Source organism: Scyliorhinus canicula, chromosome 19, assembly GCF_902713615.1.
Source record: "Scyliorhinus canicula chromosome 19, sScyCan1.1, whole genome shotgun sequence".
NCBI classification, from domain to species: Eukaryota; Metazoa; Chordata; class Chondrichthyes; order Carcharhiniformes; family Scyliorhinidae; genus Scyliorhinus; species Scyliorhinus canicula.
In genome coordinates this window covers 86,077,474-86,093,829 of record NC_052164.1, presented here as the reverse complement: position 1 = coordinate 86,093,829, position 16,356 = coordinate 86,077,474, and the positions used below count along the sequence as shown (strand labels likewise).

At 45.7% G+C, this 16,356-nt stretch overlaps 1 protein-coding gene across 30 annotated transcripts in view; it reads right to left on the bottom strand.

Moving 5' to 3' along the window:
* The window catches only part of LOC119954469 (neural cell adhesion molecule 1-like), a 563,058-nt gene that overhangs the window by 197,952 nt on the left and 348,750 nt on the right, over positions 1–16,356 (bottom strand). For all 30 annotated transcript variants that reach the window (XM_038779702.1, XM_038779694.1, XM_038779710.1 and 27 more), the window contains exons 5-7: positions 11,260–11,397; positions 9,152–9,269; positions 1,091–1,254 (exon numbers count right to left, since the gene is read on the bottom strand). In XM_038779702.1, coding sequence (XP_038635630.1) covers positions 1,091–1,254; positions 9,152–9,269; positions 11,260–11,397 — 420 coding nt within the window. The remainder of the gene's footprint in view (positions 1–1,090; positions 1,255–9,151; positions 9,270–11,259; positions 11,398–16,356) is intronic.

The following is a 16,356-nucleotide window of genomic DNA, read 5'->3' as shown; positions in this document are numbered from 1 at the left end:
GTATTTCTGAAGCTCACCTTGGGCCTCTGGTGGTAAGAGGAAGTACTGAAGATGTTTACTTCAATGGACAATGTTAAAATGCCCTCAGCCATAAATGCTTCTAAATGGACTTTTATATTTGGGGGCATCTCTGGGCAGGCTGGGGTTCTACATGCACTGTAGGTGCCCCACAGACTCCAATGCATCACAAGCTTTCGGTTTTTGATCTGATTTTCCAGTAGGAGGCAGTTTCCTGCACAACTGAGTAGTTGTTCTGAGTTGGAGATGGAGACTTCCTACATCACTTGTCTACCGTTTTGTTTATTCGTTCATGGGACTTGGGCTTTGCTGGCTGGGCCAGCATTTATTGCCCTTCCCTAACTGCAGGGTCAACCACATTGCTGTGGATCTGGAGTCATATGTAGGCCAGAAGGATGGCTGATTTCCTTCCCTAAAGGGACATCAGTGAACCAGATGGTTGTTTTACGACAATGGTTTTGTGGTCATCATTAGACATTTAATTCCAGATTTTTGTTGAATTCAAATTCAACTTTCACCTTATGTAGTGGCGGGATTCGGAGTCTCTGGTTTGCTAGTCCAGTGACAATACCATTCTGCCACCAAGGAAAGGAGCAACTATCATATTGATAGTTATCAAATTGGTCATAAAGTAAATAAAAATTTGTTTATTGTGCACACCAGATTCTGCACTGCTCCTCCCAGAATGAAACTACAGTAAAAACGGGGAAATAAGGATACAGGTCTGAACAGTTTTTTTACCTATTGGGTTTCTGGATCTTATGCACAGCCATACACAGAAGTTGCGGAGGCTCCGTCTTTATATTGTCACCTGAATGACCGACTAGTGCAAAAGAAGGTCCTATGGTACCAGTTCAAAGCAGGTACATAGACTGTTGCTATGATTGATATGCATCGATCATCATACATGCAGGTGCATTCAACATGTTCATCTGCATGATGGAGAGTGGGAGAGTGCAGTGCCAAACACACTTCCATCCTTGCTCATCCTAAAGCTGCTGGGAAATAGAATGGGATGGGGGTCGGGTGGTCTACCATGATGGCAGTTTTGTTAAAATGTGATGAGCTTTACCGAAAACTTTGATCGTGATCTCCAGCTCAGCATCCCCAGCCTTGTTCTGAGCAATGCAGAGGTAATCTCCATCATCCCATTTTTCAATTCTGCTTATCGTCAGCTCAGAGCCATCCGCGTTCATCGTGTATTTATCCCCATCTGCTTCAATTGTCACGTCATCTCTGAAAAAGAACACACAAAATGAAATGTGTCAGACCAAGAACTACAAGTCAGAAGATCTACAGGGAATAAACATTCACAAGATCAGAGTTAGAGCTGCCTTAAAAAAAACACTAATGTGCACTCAGTGGATATCACCTTGTTACCATTTATGGGCAATAGCATGGTTTAACGCTGCTGTTATTAAATAGACAGAGTACAACTGTACCATTCTGCCCTTTGCAAAACCACCAAAGCCGATTGTACTGAAATATCTGAAACAATGCTCGCTCCATTTTCCATAATGTTTTACTGCAGCAGTAAAAGAAAAGTCAATTTAACTCAACTTGTGTACCAGAGGGGAAAACATTGCAACACAATAGATCTACCTCACAGTAAATAAAGATTTTTTTCAACCTCTTTCTTTTAACACGCAATATATGTTATATTAGAAAAACCCTTGTGCGTCATAAAAGCTAATCAATTGCAAACAAATCCATCTTGGTTCCCATTCTCAGACAGTTTTCCAAGTGGAATGGCAAAGAATAAAACTGGCTTGAAATTAATTTAGATTTACTGAAGGAAATTTTAATAGGAATGTTTATTTGTAGTTTGCTAAATTAGGTGATTAATGCATTTGGCACCCTCAAGTATTTTGCGTAATTTAATGAGCCAGGCACATCAAACAGAACTGCTTACTGCAAGAAGCTTGTGATTCAGACACAGAACGCATTGTAACCATTCAATGCCAGAATGTCTTCCTTCAGTCTTCAGGTTACCATATTCTATAAAAACTATTCGATAATAAAAGCATTTCGAGTGAAGAGTATTATTAACTCAGTACCAAATGAATTTGAGTACTACACCTGCCCTCTGTTATTAGGGACAAAATAATTTGTCTTGTCAGCTACACGCTCGGATGAGGCAACTTTGTAGAAATCTAGATAATTTCAATACACACTTTCTTGTAACAAGATGGAAAAATATTGGCCTGGAATTTATGGTAGAAGCTACTGGATTGACGCTCAATAAGTATATCAGAAATTTTGCTCTCCCTTAGTTTGTTTATTACTTTCAAATTAGTTAATTAATTTGCGAAAACAGTGGATTTTGGTTAAGTGTGGTGCACATCTCTACATAAATATTCCACAAGTAAAGTCGCCATAGTCCCAGATGGCCATCGGCTGCTTTCCCCTTTGAGGGGGGAGAGCTGACTGCTGGTTATTTAACCTGAGGGTCACCAAACCTCAGGCGAGGGGCAAGGTTGAGAAGGCTGGGCTTTCAGGGGTAACCTCATTTTCCAATTCACTCCAGAGGGAGGCACGGTAGCTCAGTGGATAGCATTGTTGCTTCACAGCTCCAGTGGCCCAGGTTTGATTCCCGGCTTGGGAGTGTGTGGAGTCTGCACGTTCTCCCTGTGTCTGCATGGGTTTCCTCCGGGTGGTCTGGTTTCCTCCCACATGTCCCGAAAGGTGTGCTGTTAGGTAATTTGGACATTATGAATTCTCCCTCTGTGCACCCAAACAGGCGCCGGAGTGCGGCGACTAGGGGTAACTTCATTGCGGTGTTAATGTAAGCCTACTTGTGACAATAAAGATTATGTCAAAAAGGGTCCAGGAATTGGGCCCACACTGTTGACCTCACTCTGCAACACAAACCAGCTGTCCAGCCAACTGAGCTAAACCAGCCCCGTCCGCAAGCGTAACTTCAGAGCTGTGGTGTGATTTTTAGTTTTGTGTTCAAAAGACGCTGCAGTACCTAATAAGTTAAAATAACCACCTCCTGCATTGAAATCATGATCTTGCATACATTTAAACACGGTTAGTTTGTGATTACACTATGCTTTCATAATAATATTGGTGGTGATTCATGGAGTGGAAAGTGAGAAGACATGATTTCAAGGTACACAAAATGTTTCCAGCTTGCAATTATTCTATACTTGCTAAAGATAGCTGTCATGCCAAATTCCATCCTTTGCACACTATATTACTTTTCTAGAGCTTGAAATGAATAGCGCAAGGCCAGAGTTAGTAGCTGAAAAGATATGACCACTCTATGGAGGAATTAGCCCCTCTAACCTCAATGAACAAATGATCATCCGAGCGCACCTATTGCACTCTGGGTTTTGCCCACAAAATAGCTTCCTCTGATGAGCTGTGCCAGCATTGCGACCACCAATCCCACATTCCCAATGGTGTGTTGTTAAGTGCGCTGGTGTGAGTCTGGCAAATCAGTATTCATTTCAAACCACAACCGCTAGCCTTTTATTTATTACGGGCCTACGTTCGTATTTAAATTGTTCTCCTGTATTTTTCCTAGGAGCACTACTTTGTGTTACGGTGAAACAAAATGTATTAGTTTAATGTGTAAATGCACCACCAGATTGGCATTAAGATTTGCAATTAATTTTTTTCTTAAAAAAGCATGTTTATTGAAGTTTTACATAATAACTCAGCAACAAACGAACAACCAACCAACGGGTCGCAGGAGTGCAAAAAAAATGGAAAGCAAACAGAAAACAAAAACACATAATTAAACTTAAACACTACAACCAAACCTCCTGACAGCTGATGGTGTCTTGATCCTTAGAAAAAGGAAATAAATGGGTTGCCATCTCAAGTAAAACCTCTCCACAGAACCCCTGATGATAAATTTAATTTTTAAAATGTAGGAATGACAATAAGTCACCCAACCAGGCAGAGGCACTGGATGGAACAGGAGACCTCCAACTAAGCAATATTTGCTTCCAGGCGATCAGTGAGGCAAAGGCAACAACGCCTGCCCCTACCCCTGAGTGAAACACTGGTGAATCTGAAACCCCTAATATGGCTACGAGTGGATATGGGCTTAAATCCACCTGGACTATCTCTGATACAGTGCTTAAAAAAAATCCAAAAACTGGCAAGTTTGGGACAGGACCAAAACAAATGGGTATGGTTAGCTGGGACAAGCTAACAGCAATCACATTAGCCCTCAATTTCTGGAAAAAGCCCACTCATCTGTACCTCGGTCAAGTGCGCCCTGTGTGACACCTTGAATTGAATTAGGCTCACCCGGGCACATGAGGACGTGGGGTTGACCCTGTAAAGGGCCTCCCTCCAAGCCTCACCAGTAAGTATAGGACCCAGCTCACTTTGTCATCTCACCCTCACCCCATTTAGTGGGGAGGGATCCAACGAGAGAATATGGCCGTATAGGTCCGAAATAGAACATAAACATAGAACATACAATGCAGAAGGAGACCATACCGCCCGTCGAGTCTGCACCGACCCACTTAAGCCCTTGCTTCCACACTATCCCCGTAACCCAATAACCCCTCCTAACATTTTCTGGTCACTAAGGGCAATTTGTCATGGCCAATCCACCTAACCTTCACATCTTTGGACAGTGGGAGGAAACCGGAGCACCCGGAGGAAACCCACGCAGACACGGGGAGAATGTGCAGACTCCACACAGACAGTGACCCAAGCTGGGACTCGAACCTGGGACCCTGACGCTGTGAAGCCACAGTGCTATCCACTTGTGCAACCGTGCTACCCAAATAGACCCCTCACTCGACTGAGCCAAGGATAAAGGCCTCTTCAGCAATGAAGGAATAGGATTTAAAAGTCGCATTGACCCAGAGAAGGGCGGAAACAAGATTACTGCCCGGATGGAGTATCTGAGGGATCACACGGGAGGCTGCTTAATGTTTGAGTTGGTGAGCCGTAAGCCTACTGATGTTCTCCCTGTATTCATAAAAAGTACCCTTGGAGTGCTGTAAGTGACGTACAGTCTTGTTAGTGGACAGTAGCTCGAACTGAGCTTGTGATATTTTCCTGCTTGCCAATAGCTCTGGAGTAGGATCGAGCAGGTATTGGTGATCCACCTCTAAGACGGAAGCCACCAGCCTCTGCTGCTCCAATTTCGTTGTCGTCAGTATGTATGCTCTAGAAGAAATAAATTCCCCTTTAAGGACGTCTTTAAGAGACTCCCATAGCATGGAGGAGGAGGTTGAGTTGGACTTTTTCAATTTAATATAATCATCATCCATGGAGGTAGACATTCGCCTTCAAATTGCTTAATATCTAATCTTCATCGTGGGCAATGGGTGGGGTCGGAGTCCAGCAATAGATCAACAATATGTGGGGTGTAGTCAGACATAACAGTTGCTGAGTGTTCAGCCGCCACTACTGAAGGGAGGAGGTCCCTATCCAAAATTTTAAAAATCAAAACTGGAAACCTTGTTTAACTTATAATGCCACACTATCATCTCAATGTTGTGTCCAATGGATCAGGAGGAGGGGATTGGTAGGCTCCCACTGAAGCAGGCAGGGAGGAGCTTCAGGTACCTAGGAGTCCAGGTGGCTGGGATGCCCTGCACAAGCTCAACCTCACAAGGTTGGTGGAGCAAATGGAGGAGGAGTTCAAAAGGTGGGATATGTTACCGCTGTCACTGGCGGGTAGGGTGCAGTCCGTCAAGATGACGGTGCTCCCGAGGTTTTTGTTCCTGTTCCAGTGCCTTCCAATCCTTATCCCGAAGGCCTTTTTTAGGAGAGTTAACAGGAGTATTACGCTATTTGTGTGGGCGCATGGGACTCCAAGGGTGAGAAGGGTGTTCTTGGAACGGGGCAGGGATGGGGGGGCTGGCGCTGCCCAACCTCTGTGGGTACTATTGGGCTGCCAACGCAGCGATGGTGCGTAAGTGGGTAATGGACGGGGAAGGGGCAGCATGGAGGAGGATGGAGATGGCATCCTGTGTGGACACGAGCCTGGAGGCGCTGGTAACGGCGCCGTTGCCGCTCCCTCCAACGAGGTATACCACGAGCCCGGTGGTGGCGGCTACCCTCAAAATTTGGGGGCAATGGAGACGGCACAGAGGAGAGGTGGGGGGCTCGATGGAGTCCCCGATACGGGGGAACCACCGGTTTGTTCCAGTGAGCATCGATGGTGGATTTCTGGGCTGACACAGGGTAGGTATTAGGAGGTTGAGGGACCTGTTTGTGGATGGGAGGTTTGCGAGCCTGGGGGAGTTAGAGGGGAAGTTTGGGCTCCCCCCGGGGAACATGTTTAGGTACATGCAGGTTAGGGCGTTTGCCGGGCGGCAGGTGGAGGGGTTCCCCTTGCTGCCCCCACGTGGGGTACGGGACAGGGTGCTCTCAGGGGTGTGGGTTGGAGGATTTCGGACATATACCGCGTAATGCAGGAGGTAGACGAGGCCTCGGTGGAGGAGCTGAAGGGTAAATGGGAAGAGGAACTGGGTGAGGAGATTGAGGAGGGGACGTGGGCGGATGCCCTGGAAAGGGTGAATTCCTCCTCTTCCTGTGCGAGGCTTAGCCTCATACAGTTCAAGGTGCTGCATAGGGCCCACATGACTGGGACGAGGATGAGTAGGTTTTTCGGGGGTGAAGACAGGTGTGCTAGGTGCTCGGGGAGCCCAGCGAACCACGCCCATATGTTTTGGGCATGTCCAGCGCTGGGGGAATTTTGGAAGGGGGTAGCAAGGACGGTGTTGTGGGTGGTGGGATCCAGGGTCAAGCCAGGCTGGGGACTTGCAATTTTTGGGGTTGCAGTGGTGCCGGGAGTGCAGGAGGCGAAAGAGGCCGGTGTCCTGGCCTTTGCGTCCCTAGTAGCCCGGCGGAGGATCTTGCTTCAGTGGAAGGATGTGAGGCCCCCAAGCGTGGAGGCCTGGATCAATGATATGGCAGTGTTCATCAAATTTGAGAAGGTGAAATTTGCCCTGAGGGGATCAGTACAGGGGTTCTTTAGGCGGTGGCAGCCTTTCCTGGAAATAGGCCGGCAGCAGCAGCAACCGCAACCTGGGGAGGGGGGGATCGGAGAGGGGGGGGGTGATTGGGTTTGGTGTGAGGGAGAAGTGTGTACATGGGTTTGTGGGATGTGGCGGGTGTTATCTCTTTCCTTTCTGTTGTTTGCTTTTTTTGTTTTCGATTTAGTAGTTGCTTTTGTAGGGGGGTGGGTGTTGTTCTTGGGTTTTTACAATGGTTATTCTGTTAATATTGTTTAGTTGTTTATATTTTGTGAAAACCTTAATAAAAATTATTTTTAAAAAAATGTTGTGTCCAATGAAGATGGTGAAATGAGAAAAGGAACGATAGATTGACGTAAAAAACAAATAGCAGAGATCCCACAAACCTAACCAAAGGCATTACAAGCACATCCAAACAATTAACGTGAAAAGACATAAAAATATGAAGTGCCCGTCCACAGAGCCATAAAACACATTACTCCACCCCCAATTTAAATTTAACAAAGGAGTCCTAATCTCCCGACATGTCAAAATTATGGGGTGGGTTTTATCGACCAACCCACTGCATGTTTTCCGGTAGCGGAAGTGGCCCACCAGTAGGAAATTTTGTTCCCGCCATTGTCAATGGGAATTCACGTTAACTGCAGTCCTCATCGCCGGATAACCCGTGCACCGTCAGTGGAACCGGAATATCCCGCCGGTATTAACAGCTGGTAAATTTTACCCATGGTCTTTCCCCCCCCAAATGTTACACAAACACAACTGGATAGACCATCCCAAACTGGACTCCATTCTTGTACAAGATGGGTTTCACTCCATTAAAAGCGGCTTTTCTTCCCCGCTAGGTCCACACTAATTTCTTAATGGAGTGACCTACCCACTTGAGATCTCGATGTTCCCTTGCCCATCGAAAAACCTGTTCCTTTCCTTTAAAACTATGAGACTAACGATTACTGTACAAGGCAGATCTCCAGAACGAGACTTGTGTTGAAGTGAGCGATGGGCCAGGGCTAATTCTGGGGGGGGGGGGGGGGGGGGGGGTGATGTAAATATACCCTCATCCATCATCTTGTGGAACATGTCCGAGAAATATTCAGTCGGGGTGTAGCCCGCAGTCCCCTCCGGTAAACCCCACAATATGAATGTCCTGCCTCCTGGATCTGTTCTCCAGATCATTCAGTTTGGTTTTTTATAAATTGCTGACATCAGCCACCGAAGCAAGAACCCCGGAGGCCACCCGCACCGCCAGTTCCCGCCGGTTCAGGACCTACTCCAATTTACGCCGGCGACTTCGGGTGGGACTTCGGCCCATCGCGGGCCGGAGAATTCGGGCAGCCCAGGGGCCCATTGAGTCGCACCGGTCCCCGCCATTCTCCGAGGCGGGCGGCGCAATTCACGGCGGGCCAATTATTGGGGAGCGGGAGAATTTGGAGGACGGCGGGGTTGGGATTCACGCCGACCCCCGGCGATTCTCGAACCTGGCGATGGTTGGAGAATCCCACCCTTATTTACTGAAGTTGAAACGAGTACCAAATTAAAAGCACAGCACGTTGTGCAAGTGGGGGCATAAAGCTACAAGGGAATATAGATAGTGATTATACAAAACTATGGTATTTACAGTTTACTAATGGGATGGAGGATATGACAAAGGCAAACTGGGAGTATTTTCTTGATGGAAAAAGATTAGGAGTTATGGAGAAAAAAGATTAGGAGTTATGGAGAAACAAGACTTTTAGGTATCCATTCCACTGAGGTTAGTATCAACAGCAGTGTTCACAAATCCAAAATCATAGCAGAAAACATGGTAAACAAATCTTGGAAACTGGTCACCAGATACTTGAATAGGTAGTTTGGATTACTACTTTTTTGGACTTCATGCAGACAGATAGAAAAACATTCCTGTATTGGTTAATAATCAATGTAAAGTATTAACAGCTTATATCCTGATACAAGATAGATCATTCACAAATCTATTGAGAAAAAATATTGGTTTCTGTATTTCAGAATTTTTTTTTGTTTTTAAAACATATTGAATTGAATCATGGAAACAACAATTTGGAACCTGTGGGAAAAAGTCTCTTGCCCCACAGTGAGTCAGTTATCACTGACTGAGAAGACAGACTGTCCAAAGCAATTAGAATAATTTTGTTGTTAAATTTCATCGTTGTCCTTACCTCTCCCAGGTCACCTCTGGCTCGGGGAATCCATCTGCATCACAGGCTAAGATGACAGACTGACCACTATGCGCTGTGGCATTCACCGTCATTTCCCGGGCACGTATGCTGGGAGGAACTGTAACACGAGAGGAGGTAAGAATACCAGATTAGGTGGTAACATAAGGCAACGAGCCAAAAACATTAATTTTATTTTCTTTGGTGTATTCTCTCTCACCATCATCTGCAACATTCAGAATGTGCCACCACGACATCCTCCCCCATTTCCTCGCAGACACTTGAGCTCCAGGTGACTGCCCACTCGTATATCCACTCAGACACACGCATGCATACACACACAAACACGCACATACACTTAGTACATGTCTCGCATTTGCACATCATTCTATCCTTGCATCCCTTTCAAAATACTGTTTATCCAGCTCCAGTCTTCAGCTCAATACTCCTATTTACGAAGCGCTTGATTAAAATTAACTAAACGTCTTTATTTAGAAGACAGTTTGGAAATTAGATGATGTTGGAATAAAAACTCCATGCAATTTCTTGGGTCAATGTTTTGTTTAAGCTAATGTCCTGTTTAACCTGCTTCTCCTTCAGTTGCCATGCCCTAAGAGTGCATTTGTTCTCATGGACTTCCATTAGATTGGTCTGTGGCCCCGGCGCTAGTTTTCCTGCTCGTGCGGTGGCCCCCCTCTTGGGGGTTACTGTCTCGCTTCTCCCCTGCCCGGCCTCTGCGGTTTTCTGCCCGCTCTTCCCCTATCCTACCCTGCACTCCTCCTGCTTGCTCTACCTTCACCGCTACTCTTGTTCCTTTGTGCTGGGGCCTGGTCTCCCACCTGAAACGGTCCCACGCGCAGTGGTTTGTTCTTTGTTCAGGGTGCGCTTGCCATGGCAGGGGCAGGGGGGCCTGGCGTTGCCTCACCCCTCCCCTCGCCCCTGTCGGCGTGTTGTTGCCCCTTACCAGGGGCCCCTTGTTTCTACCCTCGCTGCTGGTTTTCCAGCCCGTGTTCCTTGACAAACTTGTTTGCTTCGGCAGGGGCTGTAAAGAAGTATTCTCTTTCTTGGTATGTGACCCAGAGTAAGACGAAAGACGGGATGAACGGCAGAAGCGGAGGTGAGCGCGAGACGGCAGCGAGATCCATCCAGGAGAAGCAAGCGACAACACCAACACCGAACCCATTCGAGTATTGCCCACTGTAATTGTTTCTCCGGCACCCAAATGTATATTCACGTCAAAGGTCTCCAACCCCACCGTCCCCCCACCAACAGTTGCCCACTTATGTGTTGTAAATAATTTTGCCAGGTGTACAGAGTTGCTGCTGTTGAGCTGGTGCACAATACCCTACCAGTTATATTTTATTTTTTATTGTATTTTGCTTTCATTATTTACTATTTTATTTTCTTTGGTATGTTTGGGTGTGCCCCTTCTCTTCTATATATGTGTATATATGTCTCTTATCCTGTGTACATAACGGTAAATATATTTTGTTCAAAAACCCAATAAAAAACATTTATTAAAAAAAGATGGGTCTATGGCTATCCTTGGCAAAGTATTACAATGTTTTTTAAAAATTAATTCTTGGGATGTGGGCATCGCTGGCTGGGCCAGCATTTTTTGCCCATCCCTAATTGCGTTCAGGCCATTTCAGTGGGGGGCAGTTAAGAGTCAACCACATTGCTGTGTGGGTTTGGAGTCACATTTCCTTGCCATGAGTGAACCAGATATCCTTTTAATTCCAGATTTTTATTGAATTCAAATTTCACCATCTGTCATGGCGAGATTTGAACCCAGGACCCCAGAGCATTATGCTGGGCCTCTGGATTACTAGTCTAGCAACAATACCACTATCCCATCTCCTCCCACAATAGTTTACCATTGGCTTGTGCAGTATGACTGACCAGGAAACTTTCCTACCCTTACCACCTACTATCAGGTGAAGTGGAAGGATTTGCAGGCTGATGGTCAACCTGCTTGGCCATGATACAAACGTAGCTCCCATGGCCATCAAGTCTCAGACTGGGACCCGAACCCAGAGCTTCTGGGAGGCAGGGCCACTATCACTGCCCGACAAGCATAAATGAACGCACTGAATCATTAAACAACTTACCATTAACAATGACTTTTATATCCTTGAATTTGATTTCACCACGAGCAGCGATTCTTCCTTCACACCTGTAAGTACCTTCATCTGTCTTCCTAATGTTGCGAATTTGCAAGTAGTTGTTGGGCAACATAGTGAAACGAACTGAAACAAAACAAAAAGAGACATCAGTCCTGTCCTTGAAGGTTAAATTATCTCAGGTAATCTATTGCCGATTGTCCACTAAGTTGTCTACTTAGTTAAATTTTGGACTTTCTGCAGCAGAATCTTGATCTATTTATCTATGCTGCTACTTCTCTTTCGCCTTCATAGATTTAGTTGTGATGTATGGATTTTCCATTAAAATACAGGCCATTTCTTTGCATATTCCCAAGAATTGCCACCAAGTCGCCAGAATCCTGGATATGTGGATGCCAAATGGAACAGAGTTCCTATACCAATGGTTTTTAATTAGACAACCCAAAGGATGAAGTTTGATTGGTTGATGGTGCTCGTGCCAACAGCCATGGTAAAAAAATTAACAGGAAATCCTGTCTTGTTCTCAGTGACCTTTTTTTTGCTGCAATTATGACAGGAGAAAATGTCATTCTCAATGTCTCATCATGAGAGATTCTCAAGAAAATCACAGGTAAAAATGATTGAATACAAAGTCTACATAGAGAGCATTCAAGCAATGAAGATCATCTCTTCTACCCGAGAAAACAATACCGTTTGCTGCTTGATAACTCATACAATTATTGTCTTCAAATTAACCTGCCTCATTCTTAACTCAGTCAGCATTTTGTCTTCTTTGCATTCACATTACTACTTCACAATAAAGTCCCAATCATTTATATTCATACATTTTTGACAGCTGTATGCTTTGTCCCAAACCCATTATTGTTCTGCATCGCGTGACAAATGTGTGTTCCATATTGTGCTGAATTTTAGTTTCTATTTACAGAAATCCTTTGTCACTTTTCAAGTTTGAGAATGAATAACAGAATTCACTTCAGCTACAAGTTCAATAAATGCTTTTCTAAACCTGCAATAAAGCACATTAAGTAATTTTCTCCATGAAAAGATCCCACGCAAATACCAGTTCTTTTTGTTCAAACCTGAACAAAGGTATGCAACTGACTTAACTTGATTAACAAAGAGGATTTCAAAAGAAAACAATAGCACTTTTTCACTTTGATATTTGGACTCCCAGGCCAAAAAATGTGATGCGACCTGAAAACAGGCATGAAGGTCATGATGCACTATTTTTACATTTATTCTTTAGGGATGCGGACGTCATTGGCAAGACCAGCACATATTGCCTATCCTCATTGCCCTTAAACAGATGGTAGTGAATCACCTTTGTAAATTGCTGCAGCCATGTAGTATAGGTACTGTGGCCATCTAAAATGGCCACCCGCAATGATTGATGAGAAATTTGATCAAAGACAGAACACAGACAGGCTGCAGCTTGTAAATATACAAAGGCTGCAGCTCTGACTTCTGAAACTGACACAGGAAAAGGCCGTTAAAAGGCCATCCCAGGACAATGAGCTCCAGGGAGAAACTAACAAGAAGTGGCAGATTTGGTGGCGTCTGTTTTCCTTATCTGGGAAGGCCCGTGTGCCTCGGACACTAACGGCCATGGCTGACTGGGACCTGCTCAGCCATCAAGGTGGCCACCCTCAATTGGTTGGGATCGATTAGGGTTATCAAGCCCTGATCGATCAATTGGACATTCACCTGGGACCGCCCAAAAGCGTGCAAAATTTCCAAGCAATAAAAGGTTCTGTGCAGCCCCCCACTCGCTCATTCGACTGCAGCATTCGACTGACAACAACGGTGACCCCTTCACCAGCAAAGTAGAGGACCACCCACAGAAGGACCAGAGCCGAAGGCACAGAAGACCAGCAACAGACATCCAGCATTAACAGGCAACAGGATGCTAGATACGGCCATATCTGCTCTGTACTTGCCAGTCGCCTTGAAGTTAAGCTCTTCCTGGTGTATTAGCTGAGAGTTCAACTTGCAAGCATGTGTGATTGATTAACATTAACTCTGTGTGTGTGAAATAAACTATTATTATACTAAGCAACTTGTGGCCATTTGTCCATAGTATACAGATTAGATACACACTGTGGCTTAGAAGGTACAACAGTATATACCGAGAAGCAGTTAGAATGGGAGTTGCAGCATTTTGACCCAGTGTCAGTGAAGGAACTGCGGATATATTTCCAAGTAAGGATGGGCTCTGGTTTGGAGGTATTCCCAATAATCTGATGTCCATTTCCTTCTGGGAAGTAGAGATTGCAGGATTGGAAGGTGTTATGGAAAGAGCAATGGTGAGTTGGTGAAGTGCATCTTGTAGATGGTGCAAACTGTTGCCACTGTGGCAGAGGGAATTAACTTTTAATGTGGTGAGTGGAGCGCCAATCTGGCAGGCCGCTTTGCTCTGGATGGTGTTGAGCTTCTTGTGTGTTGTTGGAGCTACATTCATCCAGGCAAGTGGAGAGTATTCCATCGCACTCCTGACATGTGCCTTGTTGATGGTGGACAGACTTTGAGAAATTGGGAGCTGAGCAAACTTCCCAGTCTCTGACCTGTTCTTGTAGCCACAATATTTATATGACTGGACGTTGTTCAGGTCTTGCTGCATAAGGATATGGACTGCTTAAATATCTGAGGAGTCGCAAATGGTATTGAACATTACGCAAACATCTCTATTTCTGACCTTATGATGGAGGGAAGGTCATTGATGAGACAGCTGAAGATGGTTCAGCCTCAGACACTGTGCTCTGGACCTCCTGAAGTGAAGTTCTGGGCCTTAGATGATTGATCTCCAATAATCACAACTATCTTCTTTGTACTAGGTCTGATTCCAACAAGTGGCGAGATTTCCCCCCTGATTTCCACTGCCCCCAGTATTGCATGGGCTTCTTGATGCCATACTCAATCAAAATCAGCTTTGATGTCAAGGGCAATCAGTCTCACCTTAGCTCTTATGTCCAAGTTTGGACTAAGGCTCTAATGAGGTCAGGAGCTAAGTGGTGCTGGCAGAACCCAAACGGGGCGTCAGCGAGCAGGTTATTGCTGACTAACTACTGCTAGATAACGCCTGCTGATTACCAAGACGAGACAGATGGGGTGACGATTGGCAGAGTTGCATTTGTTCTGCTTTTTGTGGGTATTTTTGTGTTTTCACACTTTTATACCTTATATGCCTATTCCAAGAGTGTGTGCATGCGAGAGAGAGAGACAGAGAGAGAAAGAGAGGAAGGGGTGAGCATGTGGATGTGCAGGAGAGAGGGGGAAGTGTGTGCCCAAGTCTGGGTCACTCCCAGGCTCAGGAATCTCATTTATCCTCACCCCCACACATTAGCATGCACTCCTAAAATGGTTGAGCGTGACTGGGTGAGCACTCTGATCCTGGGATTGAACGAGACATACACACTCAATGGTCATCTTTATATATTAATTATTTTTTTAATTATCATACTGCTGTTTTGACAGTTTTCTATCAGCAAGTTGTTTCTATTCATGCCTCAGTGTTTAATGTGGTGCCTGGTCTGGAGGGTGCCAGCTATACGGAGAGGCTGAATAGACTCGGACTGTTTCCCTTCGAACGACGGAGGTTGAGCGGTGACCTGATAGAGATCTACAAGATTATGAGGGGCATGGATAGAGTGGGTGGGCAGGCACTCTTTCCCAGGGTGGAGGGGTCAGTCACAGGGGGCATAAGTTTAGAGTAGATGTGTGAGGCAGGTTTTTTTACACAGAGGGTGGTGAGTGCCTGGAACGCTTTGCCAGGGGAGGTTGTGGAAGCAGATAACATTAACGCTGTTCAAAAGGCATCTCGACAAATACAGGGATAGGATGGGCATAGAGGGATACTGCACAAGGAAGTGCTGAGGGCTTTGACCAAAGGTGGTATCATGACCGATTGAAGATTTGCTCCCTGTACACATTGGGTGGATATAATGGGCAGAGTTTTCCCTTTTTCTGCAGAGGGAGATGAAAAAACTGGTACGCAGCTCGCAAGCGGCACATCTGGCTTTCCTCGTCAGATAATCCAGCATCCTGGTGCAAAGAAAATCTGCCGACAGGATGGGGCCTGGAAAAGGCCGGTAGCTGGGAATCCCGAGATCGGGGTGTCACTTTTATCTCTAACAGAAAACACAAGAACCACCCCCACATATGCATGGAGGTTCCCCCTCTCCTCATATGCACAAGGGGAACCCACCCCCAACCAATAAGGGAAACCTCCTCCCACCTCCCCCTCTCGCTCCAATGGACCTCCCTAGAGGAGCATTCTCCCCCGGCACTGTTCCCAATACTCTGGCACTGCCCCCTCAGGCAGTGCCAGGGCACTGTCCGGGCACATCCCTCCTCCCCCAAGGGGCTATGCTTAACTTTGCGCCCCCTGGCCTGTTCCTGTTGCCTGATTCACTTTTAAAAATTTAAACTTGAGGCGAGAATTCTAATTGGGGGGGACGGGGGGTGGGTTTATGATATGCTGTGGCAGCCCGCTAATTCGATTTAAATGTTTGGAAGAGAGGTTCTGGACCTTCCTGGATGGGAAAATTGTTACGTCACCAGCGGGTATGGGTCGGGGAGCAGGCGTTGGGGTGAATTGGAAAATTAGATCTCGTCAGTGAAATTCTGAGACTCGCAATATTTTGTGCCTACGTCACAGTTTGCAATCGCAGTGAACACGAGTGCAAAATCACAGTAAAAGACTATTGCTGAGAGCCCCTCTCTCCCACCCTCTCTCTCTCTCTTTCTCCCCTCTGCTAACCTGCCCTGCTTTGTGCCACCTTTGTTAATTCTCTGCCATGCTGTGCACCACGGAGAATGTGACCAATTGCACCTATGACTGCGAGCAAGTGGTCTGTGCAAGACCTTGATGTCAGGACAAGGGTCCTTCAGCAAAAACAACTCCGAAAACCAGCAAACCTCTATAATCACAGAAATCAATTGGCAGCAAAGCTTTAAGTAGTTGATTATGTTCTCTAATAGTGCTGAAAGTGTATCTTTCCTGCTGCTGAACACATCAGTCTTGCCAGGGGAGGGTATCGCTGAAGCGTGAACTTCAAAATGTCAGAGCTAGCGTAAAATCAGTGTCAT